The following is a 20,685-nucleotide window of genomic DNA, read 5'->3' on the forward strand; positions in this document are numbered from 1 at the left end:
CGGCTGGTCATCTGGCAAGAGCTCCAGCAGTTCCATCAGCTCCAACTCCATCTCCATCCCCAGCAGTGGCGGTGACCTCGCCGTCAACAGCGTCGGCCCCATCTCCCCCTCCGGCATCGCCGTCGCCTCCGAGCTCAGCCTGAGCGGAGACTTGGACGTTAACGGAGAACTGCCGTACCTGAGTGCCGTGGAGTTCTCTGGCAAGTACGACACCAGCGGCTCGGCCTGTGTCGACTACAGCTGCGGCAGCTGCGGGAACGTGGCCATTACCAGCGTGCAGGGTGGCTCCGGCTCCGGCTGCGGCTGCCGTCGTTAAGGACCTTCAATAACTTCTAGAAACTTTTAGTTAATATTTGCTTATTAACTTCTAGTTGTATAAAGGACTGATGGAAACGGATAAAATAAACGTAATTTTCCAAAAATAATTACACTATTTTTGTCTGTTTTACTAGTATTATTCCGATAACCGTGGCCCGATTGAAGTATTTTTTTTAAATGTTGTTTATTATAATAATAATCTTATGATTAGCTTAGAGTTTCGTAAAATTACCATGAGAAATAAGAATTACTAAAGTGCATGTAATTCTAATTACAAATCTTCCTATTATCTTTATTTATTTTTCTTCTTAAGTTATGTTGTTTATAACGTACAAAAACAATACAAAAACATGTAGATATATTATAAAAACTAACCTAACCTAACATAGGGTGCCGCCGGCAGCGGGGCAAGGCCCAAGCTGACGGTTGTCAGGGCCGCAGACAGAGGAACCGCCGGACTATCCGCGCCGTGTCCAAGATCATCGCCTTCTGAATCTGACCCTTGATTTAGCCACCTAGCTAGAGTATCTTGATGTCGAGATTCTTCACTATGAGACCGTTCGCTGAAACGATTATTGGAAAAATTATCGTCGAATCTACATCCCACATATCTATTTACTGTTAAATTTGGGATTTCGTCTTAAAAACTTCTGCCCGAGCTGTAGATAGCACCAACGCTATATCCAGGCGAGCCTATTAACCAGCGTTACATACCTACCTAATAATAAAATCCTCGAGTCAAGAGCGATAATTAATTTAAAACGTATCGAAACGCACGTATAATTATGTGTTATGACTAAGGCAAAGATCCTTTTCGGCCCAATTCCAACAATGATTTTAAGATGTCACATCGATATGACACACATACAGCGACATCTCTTAAGTATTGTACGCATTGGGCTGTTTGTTCATGTTAGATATCCCAGCAAAGCTATTTTACTTAATTAGGATAAACAAGCATAAACCCCTGCGCTGCATGTGCACTACATATATTTTTTTGGTTCCAATGCATTTGGAGTATTGTTTGCATAGTAACTTATAGGATTTAATCTTGTTGCAATGTGAAAGCATATAAATACAATATCTTCTTATCTGGTATCTTCAAGCTGATCAAGACATTAAGAGGCTGTCAACACCCAATGTCCTTGAAATTGATGTTACTTAAACAGTTTTTTAAGAAAGACTATTTGTTTTAGTCAAGTAAGAAAAATATATGTTCATATTAATTATATTTCAAAGACCGTGGTCGTACTCGATACACGATTGAACGAAATCGGCTCGATAGAAAATAATTGCAAAGATTGGTCTTAAAATCACAATTAAACGGTTTTATGTCTTTATTGTTTTGACTTATGGGTCTGCAATTAAAATCACAATTTCAAAACATTTATATCTAAACCGTGGTCGAGTTAAATATTACACTAATAATCCACTTTTTTTATTTAAATATTTTTCTTATTATTCCCTTGCCCAGGCCCAGTAACATGCGACAGTGCTATCTCATTTACTCCGATACAAATAGACAGTGTCCGCGCTTTAGGTATTGACAGCCTCTTAAGGATTGTAAATATTTTAGATTATCTGACAAAAAAGTAAAAGACTTCTTTATTAATAGGCCGTATTACGCAATTAATGAATATTTCGCGAAATCACTTTTTATTTTCTTTTTATTTATACAAGGAATTCCAACAGCTATAAAAAATACATTAAACTTTTTAGATAGTAGTACAGAACCAATTACAGGAACTCGCAAATAAAAACTGTATATATGGAACATGATGACGGATGGAAGTTGGATAGTCCTTAAGAACCGTGAGATTGAAGACCTAGTGGCTGAACTTAACATCATAGGAGAAAGTAAAGCCCACAGACTCCGTTGGTTGGGCCACCTTGAGAGAATGAACGAAGATCGGAACGTAAAAAGAGCGTACCTGGGTCGCCTAGCAGGAGGACGTCCTATCGGACGTCCTAGGTATCGCTGGGGCGACATGGTGGAGGCGAATCTGCGCGAGCTTCGAGTCGACAATTGGCGAGAGGTGGCACAGGACCGAGAAAAGTGGCACTGTCTTGAGTCGGAGGCCAAGTCTCATTTTGGGTCGCTGAGCCAACGGAGTAAGTACTTACTTACTCCGTTGGCTATACATATATACTTATATATAATTACAAAATACACACTAAATACAAAAGCACATGTGACACAAGATATTACAATATGAAATATATCAAGGTTACAATTAATAAAAAATAAGAGAGACCAAGAAATAGATATGAGCAATAAGCAAGAACACTTATAATTTATGAAATTAATTACACTAAGATTTATTATTATTTTTTTTTTTTTATTATTATTATTTATTTATTATTAACATAAAATCATACATCTCAAACAGGTACGGAGTCCCACAAAACAGTTTACACGGTTTGACTGTGGGATCGTGCAGTCTCTACTCTCTTATATTTATATTTATATTACAATGAGATTCGTTTCTATATGCTCAATAATTATTTTATGCAGTTTACAAGGTAAGTACGCAGCTTTTTACCAAACTTAACTTTATTGGCTTCCTGTCTGATGTCTGAATAATAATAAGATAAACAACTTATATTCGCATTTAGATGAACAACATGGACCGGGCCCCGGGCTCAAATAGATTAAGTTACAGATCACATTCCATAGCATATCACTACCTGCAATATGTTATTTAGAAGCACTGATTGACTAGATTGCGCCTTACACTAGGGATTGAGCAATTAAATACGTCAATATCTAGATCCTTCGACAAATTATTCAAGTCACGAGTTGCGCGACACAGGAAACTATTTTGCCTATAATTAGATAAAGTGCTTTTAACTGAAAGGGGGGGATAAAATCTTTTAGACCGAGTGGGCGTCACTTGACTAATTACTCCTGACATTATCATGATTTATTATTATTTATACTTAGTCTTATTGAATGACATGTACGTTCCCCTTAATTTTAAAATGCATAACTCCTAACATACCTAACCTTAGAATAATCAGTTTTAGCATGTAAGTACTCTAGAGTATATTTTTATAATTGTATTTGCATGTATTTAAACGTAAAAGCAAATAAATGTTCTTATTATGATTCTGATCTGATGTTGATACCAGAAGATGGATAGTGGAACTCACACTTCTTATAAGTAACTACAATCTACAGATTATAATTAAGTACACAGCATTTTTTGAAAATGACGTTTATTTTATCAGTTTCCATCGGTTAAGTTGTTTGTTCAACTAGAAGTTAATTAGCAAATATTAACTAAAAGTTTCCAGAAGTTATTGAAGGTCCTTAACGACGGCAGCCGCAGCCGGAGCCGGAGCCTCCCTTCACGCTGGTGATGGCCACGTTCCCGCAGCTGCCGCAGCTGTAGTCCACGCACGCTGAGCCGGTGGTATCGTACTTGCCCGAGAACTCCACGGCGCTCAAGAAAGGCAGTTCCCCGTTAACGTCCAAGTCACCGCTCAGGCCGAGCTCGGAGGAGACGGCGATGCCGGAGGGGGAGATGGGGCCGATGCTGGTGATCAAGAGGTCGCCACCGCTGCTGGAGATGGAGATGGAGTTGGCGCCGCCTGACCTGCTGGAGCTCCCCGAACTGCCGGATGAGCAGCCGCATTTCTGGCCAGAGATGGTCTAAAACGCAATCACAATTTTAGGAATATAAGGAGGTACTGTAAATATCTAAGAATGTATAGTAATTCTTTCCTCGTTATGGCTATTTACTTTCGGGCAGTCAGATAGTAGCAGATGAATTGAAGCTGTTTGTTTCGCTATAGGTACTTATATATATAAACTTTAAGTATTTAGTTCAGATTATCTTATTTTGTATGTAAGTCATTTTTACCGACTAGAGCTAGATATAAAAGAGCACCTGAAGCAATTTAACCAAAATAATTATAATCACATATTTGCGAAATTATGCATAAATACTGAATCAGTTTTGGACAAATTATGGCCACTTTGGACAAGAACTCAAGTAAAAAGCATATAAGTGCCAGAACATTGAGCATCAAAGAATTCTGTTTGTTAAATCAAAAGGAAAAACCCAAATCTATAATTTACCTGGACCAACAGAAGAGCAGCACAGAGAAGGATAGCTTTGAATGCCATTTTAATGGTCGTTGTAGTAAGTGTCTTACTAAAGTATGATTTTTAGTAAGAATTGTAGGACTTTTTATAGTTCTTGCGAGTCTTTCGAAATTAATTAAAGATAATAGACATTAACTTAAATAGGCACGTATGTAATCCTATACACATATGTTCTTAAACAAGTCTAGACTTACTTGATAAAATAAATCGTCCACGTGTTTCGTCTTTTGAAATGCTATTGTTTTTCTTATCATTGTTTAATTGGTGTATTATAAAAGCTGAATTTCAAGTGTATAGAACATAGTTTTTTCGGCCGTCGAATAAACAGCATCAAACATGTCTCCTTACACGGTGTTGGTCCTCTGCATCCAGATTTGCCTGATCCAGGTAAGTTCAATTACTTTACTACATTTTTTCCAAGTCCGTCGTCTTGAATTTTAATAATTTTATAGTGCCTGACTATACCGTAAACTTTATTTGTTTAGGTATTTTTTTTAAACGAGGGGACTTTTTGTACTTGCGTAAATGTTGATCAACAAAATTTGTTTATTATTTATTTTCTAAACAATGATTTCTCATAATCGCCTATCGTATATTTTTCAATCTTCCTTAAGAAAGATTAGAATAACTTTTTCATTTCTCTTGCTCTGAAAGTGGGTCGTTGTTATTCTAAAAAGTGTGCAGAAAATGATACGTTTTTTCTCTACAGCACTGTAATTTCTACGTTTATTTTTCTTTTTTTACGATAAGCTATCAACATTTTGGTTTTAGATGACTATTGTACAATTTACATTCTGATAAATTAAATACTGAGATATTTTTTAGCTAAATTGTTTATTGAAAGTACTCATAGTGTTGTGTTCCTGCCGGTGAGTAAGGTTGCCAGAGCTCAACGAGGGGGGGCGGGTTTAGGGTCGGCAACGCGCATGTAACTCCTCTGGAGTTGCAGGCGTACATAGGCTACGGAGACTGCTTACCATCAGGCGGGCCGTATGCTTGTTTGCCACCGACGTAGTATAAAAAAAAACTCTCAAGAAATACTACTGAAGTTTATACTTAGCCCTATTGTCTTCAATGTACATTTATTTTTCTTTCTCGTATTCGAAATGATAAGTAGATAGTACTATTTATGCCTTTATCAACTAGGTCAAAAATGGTATTAAATAAACTTCAAAAATATATTGGATATGTATGGGATAATCATCGCAAATAAAGCTTAGTGGTTTTTGGATGTTTCCCTTGCGCTATGACACGGGGTTCGTTTGCAGCCTATTACAATTTGATAAAATGAAATTCTTCCTCTTTAGACTACGATTCTCTAAATCGGACCCAGAATATCTATGAAAAGTTCAAAACAAATCTCGAACCAGCTTTTACAATTCGATCCGTTTAGGTATATACAGAATAGAAAAAAATAACTGGCCCTGGAAGAAAGGTGCCTTATAACCTTAACAATCCGAGTATCGAACCGACTAAAATTTTCAAAAAATAAACACTCGCTTATTAAAATTTATCTAAGAAACATTACACTCGTATGTCTTACAAAATGTCTATAAAATCGAATATTTAGTATACAAGAATATTTTTAGACAAGAAAATAGTAACAAATCTTTGAATGCAGTTTTGTTTATTAGCTTAAGGTCTTAAGGCACTTTCCCTCGAGGGCCCTTTATTTTTTTCCAACCTTGCGGCCCGATTCGAAGAATGAGACACGATAACGATAAGTTCTGGTTTAAATAAGTTCTCATTTAGATATCGTTTGTATGTCGTATAATTGACAGAAGCAGCTCGATTTGGGCAACCAATGTCACTTTAACGTTAGAAATATCGTAGATAGATCTTATTGGGATCACAGCGGAATCGAAATATACGTAAATTTTGACATGTCGTTTAGTTATCGATCTTTTAAAGATCTTTCCAAGATCTTAAACGAGTTTTAATCATTCTCCGATTCGGGCCGTGTATATGTCGAATACTTACTTCCCTGGCTGAGTGATCCGAAAAGGATCTTAGCATTTGACATACTCAAAATATATTTTGTTCATTTTTTTCATTAACAGTCAGTGATGAGCCAGCGTTGCTGCGGCTCTGGATCCAGCAGCTACGGTTCCAGCTCCGGCAGCAGCTGCGGTTCGTACGGCGGGCAGGGTTGCGGACAGGTGGGCGCGGCCGGCACCATCGACGCGTGCGGCACCACCTGCGTCACCGGCGCCGTGCCCGTGCTCGGCTCCGTCTGCTTCGGCGGCTGCGCGCCCGCCTGCGGCTCCGTCTCCATCTGCGGACAGTGCGGATGCGGATGCAACTAAATAGTTGTACCATGATGAATCACACTACACTAATAAAATAAACGATTGCTGACTAAAGAGTGTTTTGCTTCTTATGTTGCAACATAAGGTTAGGTTAGTTTTATACAATTAAAGTGACATTTAAGTTTAATAAAATATAATTCTAAATATTTATTATGAAATAATACTAGTGTCTACTACTACTGCGGTAGAACGTCTACCACAACTGTTGGTAGTACCACCGCTATAGCCAGACGAGAGGCCAGCGTTCACGCTACTCGGATAGATATCCACCACAGATCGCTCACAATTGATTTATTGCTAAACTGTACAATGTGCCCAATTAAGTCGGCTCCTGGTTTCGCGTACAACTTTCATTTATCAGACTTTAAAAATATGAATATAGAATTGTCGAAGATTAATTGGCCTAATTTGTTTGATACGCATAATTTAGAGGAATGTATTGAATCCTTTTATAAAATTATAAATGATCTTTTTGTCAAGTATGTGCCCCGTCGAAAAATATACACCTCTTCTACAGCTCCCGTTTGGCATAGTAAAGCGTTAAGAAAAATTTTAAACGAAAAACGTAAGTATCACAAATTGTGGAAAACATACAAAAACCCTCTTGATTACCTTCATTTTAAAAACCTACGAAAGCGTGCCGAGAAAATGGAGTCACACTGTTATAAAAGTTATATTGCTTATTCGGAACAAAAAATAAAAACACATCCCGCTTTTTTTTGGACCTATGTTAAATCCGTATTCTCTAAAAATAAATTCCCTCAAACAATGTCTTACAAAGGTACCCCTTCTTCAGACGCTAAACAAATATGTGATTATTTTAACGATTATTTCCACTCTGTTTTTGAGAAATTTACAGATAATATGCCTAATATTAGTAGTTGTTTAAATTCACTCTCGAATCCTCCCATTGATTTAAATTCAATAGATATTACTATTAACCTTGTTCTTAAACATTTAAATTCTGTTAATGTTCATAAAGGCTCTGGACCTGATGGAGTCCACCCTCTGTTTATAAAAAAATGTTCTAACTCTTTAGCAAAACCCATATGTTATCTATTTAAAAAATCATTAAGTGAGGGCTATGTTCCAAAAATATGGAAACAGGCGTGGATAACCCCCATACCAAAAGGAAAAGTTAGTCATGAGATTGAGATGTACCGACCCATTTCGAAACTATGTCAGTTTAGTAAAATCCTGGAAAAGATAGTAAAATTTCAACTCTTCGAAGTCGTTAAGAATCATATTACCCCCCATCAGCACGGTTTCTTTAAGGGTCGTTCGGTAGACAGTAATTTGTTAATCTTTACAGGCGAAGTTCTTGAAGCAATGGAGAGTGGACACTGTGTAGATGTCGTGTATACCGATTTCGCCAAGGCCTTTGATAAAATTTGTCACAGCACATTGTTATATAAGCTTTGGCGACTCGGTATACATGGAGATCTTTTTCGATGGATTAAATCCTATGTCGAATTTAGAACTCAGGCCGTCGTATTGTCCGGTTATACATCACAGTATAAGGTCGTCACTTCAGGAGTCCCACAGGGATCTCATTTGGGGCCTCTTCTTTTTGTGTTATATATTAATGATATAACCGACTACATTAAGCACTCTAAAGTTTTACTCTACGCGGATGATGCTAAAATTTTTAAAATTATTAAAGATGTTTCTGATTGTGAACTACTACAAGAGGATTTATCTAACTTGGAGAGATACTGTACTGATAATAATATATTTCTGAACAATAAAAAGTGTAGTATTATAACTTTTTCTCGGAAAAAGAAAAATATTGGTCATAATTACACAATTTCCGATAAAGTATTAAATAGGGTAACGCAAATTCGAGATCTAGGTGTAATAATGGATTCTAAGTTATCATTTATTCCTCACATTGAGAATGTAGTTACTAAATCGTTTAAGCAATTAGGTTTTATCCTACGAGTCGGTAAACCATTTAAAAATTCTTTTAGTTATATAACTCTCTATAACAGCTATGTAAGAAGTCGTCTTGAATTCGCGTGTGCTGTTTGGAAGCCATTTCATGCTGTCCATATTAATAGAATCGAAAGGCTCCAAAAGAAGTTTGTAAAAACGTTAGATTTTAGGACTGGACAAAACTACGTTGATTACCACTCCTCATTGCAGTACCATAAAATTCAGTCTCTTCAAGACCGCCGCGACTGCGTAGACTCGGTTTTACTTTATAAAATCTTAAACTCTAAATTGGAGATTCCCTCACTACTTCAACAAATAAATATTAAAGTCCCTCGTGCGCGTCAGCGTAAATGTCGCAAAAAGGAATTATTTGCTGTCCCATTTAGCAGAACTTGTTATGCACGAAATATGTTTATAAGGCGTGCTTGTAGACTTTATAATGAATGCGTAAATCTTTCTAATATTGATGTTTTTCATTGTAATATAGTATCTTTAAAGAAAGCATTTGTTTGTGAAAAAAATAATAATTAGGTATTGATTTTATTTTATATACTTAAATATAATACCTGTATCAAATATATACCTATATAGTGAATGGCACAATAGTGTATGGCGTATATAATTGTAGTACTTAACTCTGCAGGTATTTAAGTAAGCTTAGAATTTATTATAATTGTTCAGTAACTATATATACATATATAAAACACAGATGCTATGTAGCAAAAAAAAAAACTGTTTAAAATCTAACACTCTTATATTTAATTAAGGAAACCGTAGGTCTAGCTTTAAAATGCAATAGTTAATAATACCGCATATTGTAAACGACCGTTTGTTTCTTAATAAAAGAAAAAAAAAAAAAAAATATTCCCGACCTCCTGCGTGATGGCCACGCAGTCCCCGCAGCGTTACGACACCGGCGCTGTGCCGTTAGTGTTGAACTGGCCCTCGAACGCCACCGCGCTCAGGCACGGCAGCGCGCCGGACAGGTCCAGGTTGCCGGACAGGTCCCGGTTGCCGGACAGGGCCAGGTGCTGATGATGATCAGAATGGAACTCTTCAACGACGTACACGTTTGGCGATTTCTCCTCTTCGCTGTGTTTGTTAAGTAAATTAGATTTTCAAGACAAATTTTTGTCAGGTTCGAGTCCTGACGATGGGGTCCATGAGGAATCGAGTGAACTCTTCAAATATGAAAGGCATACATATAGTGATTTTTGTATTTTCTTTAACAAATCAAGCATTTGCATTTTAAAAAGTGACATTTGATGAAGTGGAACTGCTGCTGATGATCAGAATGGAACTCTTCAACGACGCATAGTACACGTTTGGCGATTTCTCCTCTTCGCTGTGTTTGTTAAGTAAATTAGATTTTCAAGACAAATTTTTGTCAGGTTCGAGTCCTGACGATGGGGTCCATGAGGAATCGAGTGAACTCTTCAAATATGAAAAGCATACATATAGTGATTTTTGTATTTTCTTTAACAAATCAAGCATTTACATTTTAACAAGTGACATTTGATGAAGTGAAACTGCTGATGATGATCAGAATGGTACTCTTCAACAACACATAGTATACGTTTGGCGATTTGTCCTCTTCGCTGTGTTTGTTAAGCAAATTAGATTTTCAAGACAAATTTTTGACAAGTTCGAGTTCTGATGATGGGGTCCATGAGGACTCGAGGGAACTCCTCAAATGTTAAAGACATATATATTATAGTGATTTTTGTATTTTCTTTAACAAATCAAGTATTTACATTTGTAGAAGTGACATTTGATGAAGTGGAATTGCTGATGATGAACAGAACGGAACTCTTCAATGATGCATAGTTCACGTTTGGCAATTTGTTATCTTTGCCAAGCAGTTAGGTTTTCAAGGCACATTTTTATATTTCTATCCTATTTCGTTTTTTTAATAATTTTCTGTTGCATTATTTCATGCATGGTTTGAATAATTTTTCTTAAATACAGTCGAATACCCTATTGCGGGTAGGTTAATCTTACCAGTCAACCATAGGGCAAATCTGAAATGTGTCAAGGTGGGTGCAGTGGCAAAAAAACACATGTTACCTCCTTTTCTACATAATTAGGCGTTGGACGCTGTCTTTTTAATTTCATTGTATGAAATCTCAAATCAACAATAATCGTTCTTTCACCGGTCTCCCTCAATGAAGTCGGTTTTTTTTCTTAAAAAATATTATTTAACAATAGCGATCCGTCTCGGCTTCGCACGGAGTTGTCGAAAAGTTGTACCGCTTTTTTACTTAGATCACAATTCGACTGCCACATATGTAAGTAAGTAAGTAAATATTCTTTATTGCACCAACAATTATACATTTTACATACATGTAAAACTACAAATGAATTTTAAAGGAAAATAGAACCAGGTAACAACAGGCGGTCTAATACGGCGGTCGGCGGTATGTAATTAGCATTCTTGAGGCCTTTTTAGAGGGCCTATCGATTAGAATCCTAAGTACTTTCACTGGAAAAATAAAAATCACGAACATAGGTTTAAATGCACTTTAAAAACACATAGGTCTAAAATGAATTTGTTACAAATTATGCACAAAAGCTAAAGCACGGTAATTGTTTCTAAAATCGGAAACTTAACTATTACTTTTTTTTAACGTATATAACTTAAAATTCATAAATATTGATTAACCTTGCGGTGACGAGGAGATAACAGTAAGTTATTTTTTTTAAAGAGAAAAAATGTTTTCATGTTACCCATGCGGAAGGAGGAGCTTTTTCTTCCCTGCTCGGATCGCCCCTAGCAGGAAAGAAAAAGCTCGGTACGTTCTTAAACAACGTCCAATCAAAAGCGAAGTAGGGCACAGTGAAATATCATCTAGAGCAACCCAACTGGGAAAGTACAGTGCCAGTGCCAACAGTAGCCGATGAAACAACGCGTCAAAAGTATCTGCACGCTGTATAACTATTATAACAAGAGAGAAATCTCTGCAGTTCGCGTCCAAAAGTATCTCTTAAAGTCCTAGACTAGGCCTTCTACATATAGCGACATATAAATAAACAAAAATTATAGGACATTTTTACACCAATACACAGATTGACTAAGTCCCACAGTAAGAAGAAGGCTAGTGTTGCGAGACAACGATAATATAATATACAAATACTTAAATACATAGAAAACATCCATGACTCAGGAACTCTGTGCTCATCACACAAATAAATGCCTTTACCGGGATTCGAATACACGACCATCGGCGTTATAGGCGGAGTCACTACCCACTAGGCCAGACCGGTCGTCAAAATATATCATTATCTACCTCACGTTATCCCGGCATTTTGCCACGGTTCGTGCAAGCCTGGGGTCTGGCAACTAATCTAACTAAGAATTGGCGCAGGCACTAGTTTTTACGTAAGCGAATCCCATCTCACCTTAGTCAAGTCAAGTCCTCTTACCGGTAGCCCACCAGCGCTTTACTTATAGAGACATACCAAAGAAAAATATCTATATTTACATATAGATAGGTTTTTTAAGCTTTTAGAGGATAAAAGAAATATATACTTTTGACGTGTAGTCTGATCAGCTATTTTTGATGCTGACTGTACCTCCGCCTTAATCAAGATCTAAACCACGATAGCACTGCTACGCACTCTGTAGGTATTTTAGTTTTATCGTATAATGTAGGTCTAATTTCGCATTCAAAATTTCATTACAGACTATGGTACAGGTGAAACTAAATTGTGAAATGTTTTTACCACTTCGTAGCATTTTTTCAAGTTGAATCAAGTGCATTTTTAGGGTTCCGTACCCAAAGGGTCAAACGGGACCGTCCGTCCGTCCATCTGTCACCAGGCTGTATCTCATGAACCGCGATAGTTCAACTGTCTAGTTGAAATTTTCACAAATGATGTATTTCTGTTCCGCTATACCAACAAATACTAAAAACAGAATAAAATAAATATTTAACGGGGGCTCTCATACAACAAACATAATTTTTTTGCCGTTTTTATAAATAATGGTACGGAACCCTTCGTGCGCGAGTCCGACTCGCACTTGCCCGGTTTTTATATAATATCCCTACACCTACCCATAGACAAAAACAATTTATTGTTATTGAGTAATATCGTTTATTCTATCGGGTTTTCATCAATTAAGTCGTTCGTAAACTATAAGTTAATCAGCTAAATTAACTAAAAGTTTCCAGAAGTTATTGAAGGTATTTAGCGACGACAGCCGCAGCCGCAGCCGGAGCCGGAGCCGCCCTGCACGCTGGTGATGGCGACGTTCCCGCAGCTGCCGCAGCTGTAGTCAACGCACGCCGAGCCGCTGGTGTCGTACTTGCCCGAGAACTCCACGGCACTCAGGTACGGCAGTTCCCCGTTGACGTCCAAGTCACCGCTCAAGCCGAGCTCGGAGGAGACGGCGATGCCGGATGGGGAGATGGGGCCGATGCTGGTGATCAAGAGGTCGCCACCGCTGCTGGAGATGGAGATGGAGTTGGCGCCGCCTGACCTGCTGGAGCTCCCCGAACTGCCGGATGAGCAGCCGCATTTCTGGCCAGAGATGGTCTAAAACGCAATAGTAACAATTTTAGGAATATAAGGAGCTATAAATATCTATAGACTGTATAGTAACTCTTTCCTATGTATTGCTCTTTACTTTAGGGATAATGTCAGTGAGTAGCAAATGAATCGTAGCTGCTTTTTTCGCTATACGCTAGTTCAGTTTGTTATATTTTTTTATACAAGTCTTTTTATCCGACTAGATCATTGGTGGGTAAACTTTCTTCGCGGGGGGCCAGAAATTTAAGAAATTGAAGAGAGTCATGTGGACCAATGCCATTTACTATGTAATTATTTCATATCACTAGACTAGATATAAAAGGCCAATTTAACCAAAGCGTTTTAACCAAAAAATCACAATTACCTATTTGCGGAATTATGCATAACTACTGAATCAGTTTTGGACAAATTATGGTCAACTCACGGAAGAAGCATAAAAGTACAAGAACATTTAGCATCAAAGAATAATGTTTGTTAAATCAAAAGGAAAAGAAAGCAAATCTATAATTTACCTGGACCAGCAGAAGAGCAGCGCAGAGAAGGATAGCTTTGAATGCCATTTTAATGGTCGTTGTAGTAAGTGTCTTACTAAAGTATGATTTTTAATAAGAATTGTAGGCCTTTTTATAGTTGTTAAGAGTATTTCTAAATTAATTAAAGATAATAGACATTAACTTTAATAGGCACGTATGTGATACTATAACCAAGTGTTTTTAAACTAGTCGAGGCTTACTTGATAACATAAATCGGCCACGTGTTTCATCTTTTGAAATGCTATTGTTCTTCTTATCGTTTTTTTTAATTGGTTTATTATAAAAGCTGAATTTCAAGTATATAGAACATAGTTTTTTCGGCCGTCGAATAAACAACATCAAACATGTCTCCTTACACGGTGTTGGTCCTCTGCATCCAGATTTGCCTGATCCAGGTAAGTTCAACTACTTTAATATTTACCGCCTTACTATACCGTAACCCTTATTTGTTTGAAGTTTATTTTTTAACGAGGTAACTTTTTGTGCTTATGAAAATGTTCATCAAAAAATACTTGATTTTGAGATTTTCCAATTGATTAGATTAGATTTATTTATTTCACAAAATATGATTACACTACAAATAAAATAACATTAATGTCAATTTATTAGAATTTATATCGTCAGAAATTAATTAAAATAATAGCAATTATTAGTTTGAAGTTTTAAAATCCGCCATGTTCCTTATATCAAATTACGCAATAAGACGATGACTTGTGAAAATTTGAGAAAAAGGACCACCATGGAGGATAGACAGGGTGCGTAGGCAAAATGCTTCTCCCACAAATATTCTGCTGAGCTCTCCGTATGCTATTATTTTCATATTGTTCACAGAGATCTTACTAAAAAGAAACTTAAAAATATTTTTTTTCTTTATCAACTTGGTAAAAAATGGCATTAAATAATTTTCAAAAGCATATAGGATATATTATGTATGGGATAATCATCGCAAGTGACGGTTATTGGTTATATTGGAGAGAAAATAGAGATAAATTGAAATACTTCCTCTATAGTATGCGGTTTTCTAAATCGGACGCAGAATATCTATGAAAAGTTCAGAACAAATCTCGAACCAGCTTTTACAATTCGATCCGTTTATGTATAAACAGGCTGGAAAAAAATAATGGGCCCAGGAAGGAAAGTGTCTTAAAACCTAACGTTAGCTCAGTTTACTGAAAGAAAACCATTATTTTATTTTTATAAAGAAACAAAACTGCATTCAACTATTTTTTAATTCACCTGGAATCGAACCGACTAAAAATTTCAATAAATAAAATAAACACTCGCTATTTTATTCCGCTAGTAGACTATACAGAGTATACAGTTAGAGTTATGTTAAAATTTCTCCAAGAAACATTAGATCTTTCACTCTTCTATCGTACAAAATATACATAAAATCGAATATTTAGTATACTTACATGAATATTTTTATTCAACCACATTGTTTTTCAAAATTTTCAGCTAGCTTAAGGTCTTAAGGCACTTTCCCTCAAGGGCCCATTATTTTTTCCCACCCCACCCTACATATACATATGTGGAATACTTACTTACTTCCCCTCAGTGATCCGAATAGGATCTTAGCATCTGACACACACACGTAATAAATATTTTGTTATTTTTTTCATTAACAGTCAGTGATGAGCCAGCGCTGCTGCGGCTCTGGATCCAGCAGCTACGGTTCCAGCTCCGGCAGCAGCTGCGGCTCGTACGGCGGGCAGGGCTGCGGGCAGGTGGGCGCGGCCGGCACCATCGACGCGTGCGGCTCCACCTGCGTCACCGGCGCCGTGCCCGTGCTCGGCTCCGTCTGCTACGGCGGCTGCGCGCCCGCTTGCGGCTCCGTCTCTATTTGTGGACAGTGCGGATGCGGATGCAACTAAACAGTTGTACCATGGTTAATGACACTACACTTCAATAATAAAATAAAGCCCTGATGACTAAACTGTGTTTTGTTTCTTGTTTTTTCCAGGTGAATAGAATAGAGTTTGTAAAATAATATGACAAATAAGAAAAACAAAATGTATAATTCTAATTCTTTATTAATAAATTAAACTGGGATTTTATCTTAAGAACGTCTACCACAGCTGTTGATAGTACCAGAGCTATAGCCAGACGAGAGGCCAGCGTTCACGCCACTCGGGTTCCCGACCTCCTGCGTGATGGCCACGCAGTCCCCGCAGCCGTACGACACTGGCGCTGTGCCGTTAGTGTTGAACTGGCCTTCGAACGCCACCGCACTCAGGTACGGCAGCGCGCCGGACAGGTCCAGGTCCCCAGCGAGGCCTAAGTCCGTGGCAACGGCGATGCCAGAGGGCGCGATGGGGCCGATGCTAGTAATCGCCAGAGGGCCACCATTATCGGATATCGTGATAGAGCGACATTCGGAGTTAGGTGTGTAGATACTTTGTCCGGCTACAGACTGTTTAAAAAAAATACGTATTGTTAGCTTTTAACTATCAGTTGCATAGAATCGGCAAACAAAATAGGAAAGAGGGTTTAAAAGTTTGATAAGCATTACCTACTTATAGTGGATTCTCAAAAAATATCGAAAAATAAGCAAATTTACTATACACGTTTTATTATGTCTAACTCAACTCAACCTTACAAAGATATTCAAGTAATGGCACGTACCGACGAATTAAAAATAAATGGTATTATATAATCAGATGTATAGGTAGGTATGTAATTACCTGAGTGAAATATACTGCAGCGCAGAATGTGATGTATTTGAAAGCCATTGTAAAATAAGTTTTTTAGTTGACAACACAATCACCACCACAGTCACGAAACCCGTTGTCTAAACAGCAATGCTTAAATCGTCTGCAATAGACGCAAAGGCCTGTGATGATGAGTTGACAACAGTCAATTAATTAATTTATGATTAGCTCAGTTACTTTTTATACGAAATTACAACCTATTGAATAATCATGATAAGTTTCGTTAAAATTGATAAAAAACATTAATCGATAGCAATACAAGCAAAATTTAATATGTGGTAACTTAATTCGTTTTGATTGTCCTAATAATAACGATAACGTTTTTCGCAACGCAATAGGACTTTAATGAGTTATTATACATATTGAACTAATTTTCAACACGCACAGATTTTTGTAATAATTATCGCCATGACAAGTATAAAGGCTTTGGTTGATTGATATTAAATCATTCTAGTGTCAAACAAGAATAACATTAAATTAACATGTCTCCCTTCGTTGTCTTCGCCCTTTGCCTGCAGGCTTGCTTTATCCAGGTAATTTATAAAGCATATTTCTGCCCTCCACACCGGTCGGAAAGTGTCAACCTTTCGGCCCGCCGCGCTTAACTAAGTTGCCGCTTTCCAACTCCTTGAATCCAGAAATGAAATATTGATTTATTCAGAAAATCTTAATGGAAAGTTATTTCTTTCTTTGCAGTCCGCGATGAGTCAGTCCTGCGGATTCCCACAAATTCCCTACGGGTCCGGTTTGAGTGGAATCGGCGGGCACAACAGCGCGAGTCAAAGCGCGCCCCCGCCGCCGCCCGCTCCGGCCCCGCCGAGTGCGTCGTACGGTGGCGTGGGCACCGGGCAGGTCGGCGTGTCCGGCGACATCGGCGCGAGCGGCCAGACCGTCGTCGTCGGCTCCGTGCCCGTGCTCGGCTCCGTCGACTTCAATGGAACCGTGGCTGCGTCCGGCTCTGTCTCCATATCAGGACAGTGCGGATGCGGATGCAATGCGTAGTTAGTTATTTAATGTAAATATAATTTAAGTATTTTTTTAATGTTGTCTTTTATTTAACAAGTGATTTGCACGTTATATTGGCACGTTGATGTCGTGATTAAAACGTTCAAACCGTCAGTTATTTTGTCAAGTATACTGACAGTTTATCGCCCATCTGTCATTGCTGAAATACTGCAGCAGCAACGCTGCATTAGCAATGCCTCTGTAATCTTAATCATAAAGAGCTAAATTTGAAAAACTACACAAAAAAAATAGTTACAATGTATAGGTCCATTGTTACTAGTAAAGTAAAGTAGGTACGTATGTCATGCAGTCCAAAATTATAGTGTTCTGAGCTCAGATTACCTTTGGGACTTTTTTTGTTTTTTATGCTGTTTTCCTTGAAAGCATTTGATGCTTCATAATATCATATTTTCATTATCAAACTGATGGCTTAGAAGTGATACTATATTGGGGAAGTATTGTTTACTTGTATATTTTCTGCCACGCAATAAGATTTTTGACTGGCAAGTCAGATCAGCTTCTATTTGCGAAGTGTCATCGTCAAACTACCTACTGTGTCAAAAATTAGCTACTTATTATTTTTTTCTGATTTATTCTACGTCGGTGGCAAACAAGCATACGACCCGGCTGATGGTAACCAGTCTTCGTAACCTATGTACGCCGGCGTTGCCGACCCTAACTCTCCACACCCTAGTTGAGCTCTGGCAACCTGACTCACCGGCGGTAATACAACACTATGAGTAGGGTCTAGGGTTATTTGGCTGCGGTTTTCTGTAAGGTGGAGGTACTTCCCCAGTTGGGCTCTGCTCTAGATCTGGAATGACATCCGCTATGCTGCATGCTGTGCTCTACTACACAAAGCGAGATGATATTCACAGTGCCCATAACCTCTCTTTTGGACGTAGTTTAATGACATACCCCCGGGTATGTCCATTAAGTCTGGCCGAAGGGTGTCGTGTTTCGGAGGTTTCCGACACAAGAGCAGCCGATTCAACGGAGCCACGCCGTTTTGTCACTTAAATAGTGTTTAGTTATAATTTTATATATATATATATTTTAATAATCATCCAATGCTAGTTTTCGCACAATTACATACAATATATTACAATCAACATCCCTATTGCTTGGTATATGTAAAACGAATCGTTTTATCAATGATGGCCATATTGTTATTTTTGTAACCATACAATTTGAACAGTTACGCCTTAAGCACTATATTTTTTGAGAGGAATGTCTCTATGGGGAAGGGTTTTACTGGTTTTAAGAGTCTAGACAACATGCGTGCCAACTTGCAAATACCAATGCTATGGCAATTAAGTGTCCCAGGTTATTTTGGATTTTTATATGTATAGTAAGTAAATAAATATTTATAAGCAATTAGCAAATTATTTTGTACTTTTTATTATAAAAAACATCCTTGCGACTTTATCTGTTCTTCCTTGCCAAAAAATAATTAAGCTTTGCAGCCGCATCCGCACTGTCCGGAGATGGACACGGAGCCGGACGCGGGCACCTTGCCGCCGAAATCGACGGAGCCGAGCACGGGCACCGAGCCGACGACGGCGGTCTGGCCGCTTGCGTCGATGTTGCCGGACACGCCGACCTGCCCGGTGCCCGAGCCGCCGTACGACGCGGCGTAGCTGATGGGTGCGCTAACTGTGGAACTATATTGGCCGTAGTTTTGATTGCAGCCACATTGCTGGCTAAAAGCAGTCTGTAAAAAAAATTAATTGTTATTAAATTGTAATTGACCGAAGCGTTAGCGAAGGTCTCCGTTTTGATTCGGGTATTTTGCTCTCGAGTTTCCAGATGTTCGCCTCTACATGTCGCAAGTCTTAACCGGTTTTCGTGAAATTTTTTAACCAGATTCTTTGATACAATTTTTTGTTGATCTAGGTTCTGTAAGTTTTCAAAATGCGGGCATTGGCATAAAAGACTTAAGCGCCAATAGCATGTATGGCGCTTAAGACAATTGTTAGTTCACTGTGAGTTATCACCCCTAATGAAATTAGTATTTTTCACTTTACATATTCTAAGCTTAACGCAAGGTCTACAGCTCACAGATCCACTAGTATTTAACTATACACGAATTAACTTGTTTTGGGGTTAAGGATGAGGATGTTTTTGATTAATCGCTATAAAAATATTTTGCTTACTACGCATGTCAACTGTACATAGCATTCAACAAAATCTCGTTTAGTTCATGTTTACCGTATTCTTGCGCAATATACTTATTTACAAAATAACTTTCTGATGAGACTAATGTTTATTGTTATGCCTAATCCTATTATGCTGAATTGTTAGAATACTTATAATTAAATACAAGAACTTTTAATATTATCTATGAAAAGGGACTTATTGTCGATGGCGCTTACGCCGCACTGCGTCGCAAAGCGTTGTATTTGTATCGGAGCATCGTTTATGACAGCGGAAGCGCCATCGACAATAAGTCCCTTTTCATAGATAACGTCACAAATCACACCAATTTTAGTGAATGTGGCGTTTTAGCTGACTTTTTAATACACTAACCAAAGTCAACCTATTCTATACAGGTAAACTCTGTCCACGCTGACTTTGCACAAACTTGACACTAATAATGCGTATATATTTCTATAAACTCTACACTTGGCATGAAAACTTAGGGTGGTCAGACTCTCACGCCTGTTTTGATACCCAGCGGACCTCACGCACGTTCCACGGTGCTCCAAACTGATGAAATGGGGTTGGCCGGTCGAAGTATTAAACAGATGGCGCCATCATAGCTTGCCCTGTCAATCCCTAGAATTGTGTCAAATTCTTGTTTTTTTTTTGGAATTTTGTGACCTGGATTCCAGTACTTTAAGCCAAATCTCATAGAACAAAACTAGAGACAGGGGCAAGCTATGATGGCGCCATCTATGCAAACCTTTGACAGTTGCCAACCCCATTGGATAGCGTCTCGTACTGCACACTTTAATTTGAAACGTTTATCCTAATACTTAGATACTTTTAAATTGCGCCTAAACAGGCAGTCACAAAAAAAATGGATTATAAATCTTAAGATAAACTTTAGGCTCGATCAATAAATCCAGTACTTACTTGGATCAGGAAAGCCTGAACGCACAACAGGAGAACAGCAAAGCGGGACATTTTAAATGTGGTTTCTTCTGTAATAGAAGCTAGAATGGTTATTTTAGTTTAAGAACCACTTTTATACTTATAATATTGCAAAGAAAATGTGGAAATGGGTCATA

The 20,685-nt window shown here is 38.0% G+C and overlaps 5 protein-coding genes across 5 annotated transcripts; 1 reads left to right on the top strand and 4 right to left on the bottom strand.

The window, feature by feature from the left end:
- Nucleotides 1-3,212: 3,212 nt before the first annotated feature.
- Nucleotides 3,213-4,549, bottom strand: LOC133532028 (chorion class high-cysteine HCB protein 13-like). Its single transcript, XM_061870518.1, has 2 exons — nt 4,403-4,549; nt 3,213-3,973 (listed from the first exon to the last, which is right to left on the bottom strand). Exons 1-2 carry the CDS (start codon nt 4,448-4,450, stop codon nt 3,632-3,634), a joined length of 390 nt encoding a protein of 129 aa, XP_061726502.1. The 5' UTR covers nt 4,451-4,549; the 3' UTR covers nt 3,213-3,631.
- An 8,195-nt stretch (nt 4,550-12,744) lies between these two features.
- On the bottom strand, nt 12,745-13,855 carry LOC133532251 (chorion class high-cysteine HCB protein 13-like). The gene is made up of 2 exons (XM_061870834.1): nt 13,716-13,855; nt 12,745-13,209 (listed from the first exon to the last, which is right to left on the bottom strand). Exons 1-2 carry the CDS (start codon nt 13,761-13,763, stop codon nt 12,862-12,864), a joined length of 396 nt encoding a protein of 131 aa, XP_061726818.1. The 5' UTR covers nt 13,764-13,855; the 3' UTR covers nt 12,745-12,861.
- A 1,896-nt stretch (nt 13,856-15,751) lies between these two features.
- LOC133532250 (chorion class CB protein M5H4-like) lies at nt 15,752-16,617 on the bottom strand. Its single transcript, XM_061870833.1, has 2 exons — nt 16,421-16,617; nt 15,752-16,149 (listed from the first exon to the last, which is right to left on the bottom strand). The coding sequence occupies exons 1-2, from the start codon at nt 16,466-16,468 to the stop codon at nt 15,796-15,798; spliced, it is 402 nt and encodes a 133-aa protein (XP_061726817.1). The 5' UTR covers nt 16,469-16,617; the 3' UTR covers nt 15,752-15,795.
- A 265-nt stretch (nt 16,618-16,882) lies between these two features.
- Nucleotides 16,883-17,489, top strand: LOC133532253 (chorion class CA protein ERA.2-like). The gene is made up of 2 exons (XM_061870837.1): nt 16,883-16,980; nt 17,144-17,489. Exons 1-2 carry the CDS (start codon nt 16,930-16,932, stop codon nt 17,447-17,449), a joined length of 357 nt encoding a protein of 118 aa, XP_061726821.1. The 5' UTR covers nt 16,883-16,929; the 3' UTR covers nt 17,450-17,489.
- A 1,340-nt stretch (nt 17,490-18,829) lies between these two features.
- On the bottom strand, nt 18,830-20,664 carry LOC133532257 (chorion class CA protein ERA.1-like). The gene is made up of 2 exons (XM_061870841.1): nt 20,531-20,664; nt 18,830-19,166 (listed from the first exon to the last, which is right to left on the bottom strand). The coding sequence occupies exons 1-2, from the start codon at nt 20,579-20,581 to the stop codon at nt 18,906-18,908; spliced, it is 312 nt and encodes a 103-aa protein (XP_061726825.1). The 5' UTR covers nt 20,582-20,664; the 3' UTR covers nt 18,830-18,905.
- Between the last annotated feature and the right edge of the window lie 21 nt (nt 20,665-20,685).

Source organism: Cydia pomonella, chromosome 26 (assembly GCF_033807575.1).
Source record: "Cydia pomonella isolate Wapato2018A chromosome 26, ilCydPomo1, whole genome shotgun sequence".
Taxonomy (NCBI): Eukaryota; Metazoa; Arthropoda; class Insecta; order Lepidoptera; family Tortricidae; genus Cydia; species Cydia pomonella.

What these genes read in the sequence shown, in the direction of transcription:
- LOC133532028 (XM_061870518.1), bottom strand. Translation starts at nt 4,450, where the DNA reads ATGGCATTCAAAGCTATCCTTCTCTGTGCTGCTCTTCTGTTGGTCCAG. An exon ending in CTGCTCTTCTGTTGGTCCAG is followed by an intron (nt 3,974 to 4,402) that starts GTAAATTATAGA and finishes ATTGCGTTTTAG; the next exon opens with ACCATCTCTGGCCAGAAATG.
- LOC133532251 (XM_061870834.1), bottom strand. Translation starts at nt 13,763, where the DNA reads ATGGCATTCAAAGCTATCCTTCTCTGCGCTGCTCTTCTGCTGGTCCAG. An exon ending in CTGCTCTTCTGCTGGTCCAG is followed by an intron (nt 13,210 to 13,715) that starts GTAAATTATAGA and finishes ATTGCGTTTTAG; the next exon opens with ACCATCTCTGGCCAGAAATG.
- LOC133532250 (XM_061870833.1), bottom strand. Translation starts at nt 16,468, where the DNA reads ATGGCTTTCAAATACATCACATTCTGCGCTGCAGTATATTTCACTCAG. An exon ending in CTGCAGTATATTTCACTCAG is followed by an intron (nt 16,150 to 16,420) that starts GTAATTACATAC and finishes TTTTTTAAACAG; the next exon opens with TCTGTAGCCGGACAAAGTAT.
- LOC133532253 (XM_061870837.1), top strand. Translation starts at nt 16,930, where the DNA reads ATGTCTCCCTTCGTTGTCTTCGCCCTTTGCCTGCAGGCTTGCTTTATC. An exon ending in TGCAGGCTTGCTTTATCCAG is followed by an intron (nt 16,981 to 17,143) that starts GTAATTTATAAA and finishes CTTTCTTTGCAG; the next exon opens with TCCGCGATGAGTCAGTCCTG.
- LOC133532257 (XM_061870841.1), bottom strand. Translation starts at nt 20,581, where the DNA reads ATGTCCCGCTTTGCTGTTCTCCTGTTGTGCGTTCAGGCTTTCCTGATC. An exon ending in TTCAGGCTTTCCTGATCCAA is followed by an intron (nt 19,167 to 20,530) that starts GTAAGTACTGGA and finishes TTTTTTTTACAG; the next exon opens with ACTGCTTTTAGCCAGCAATG.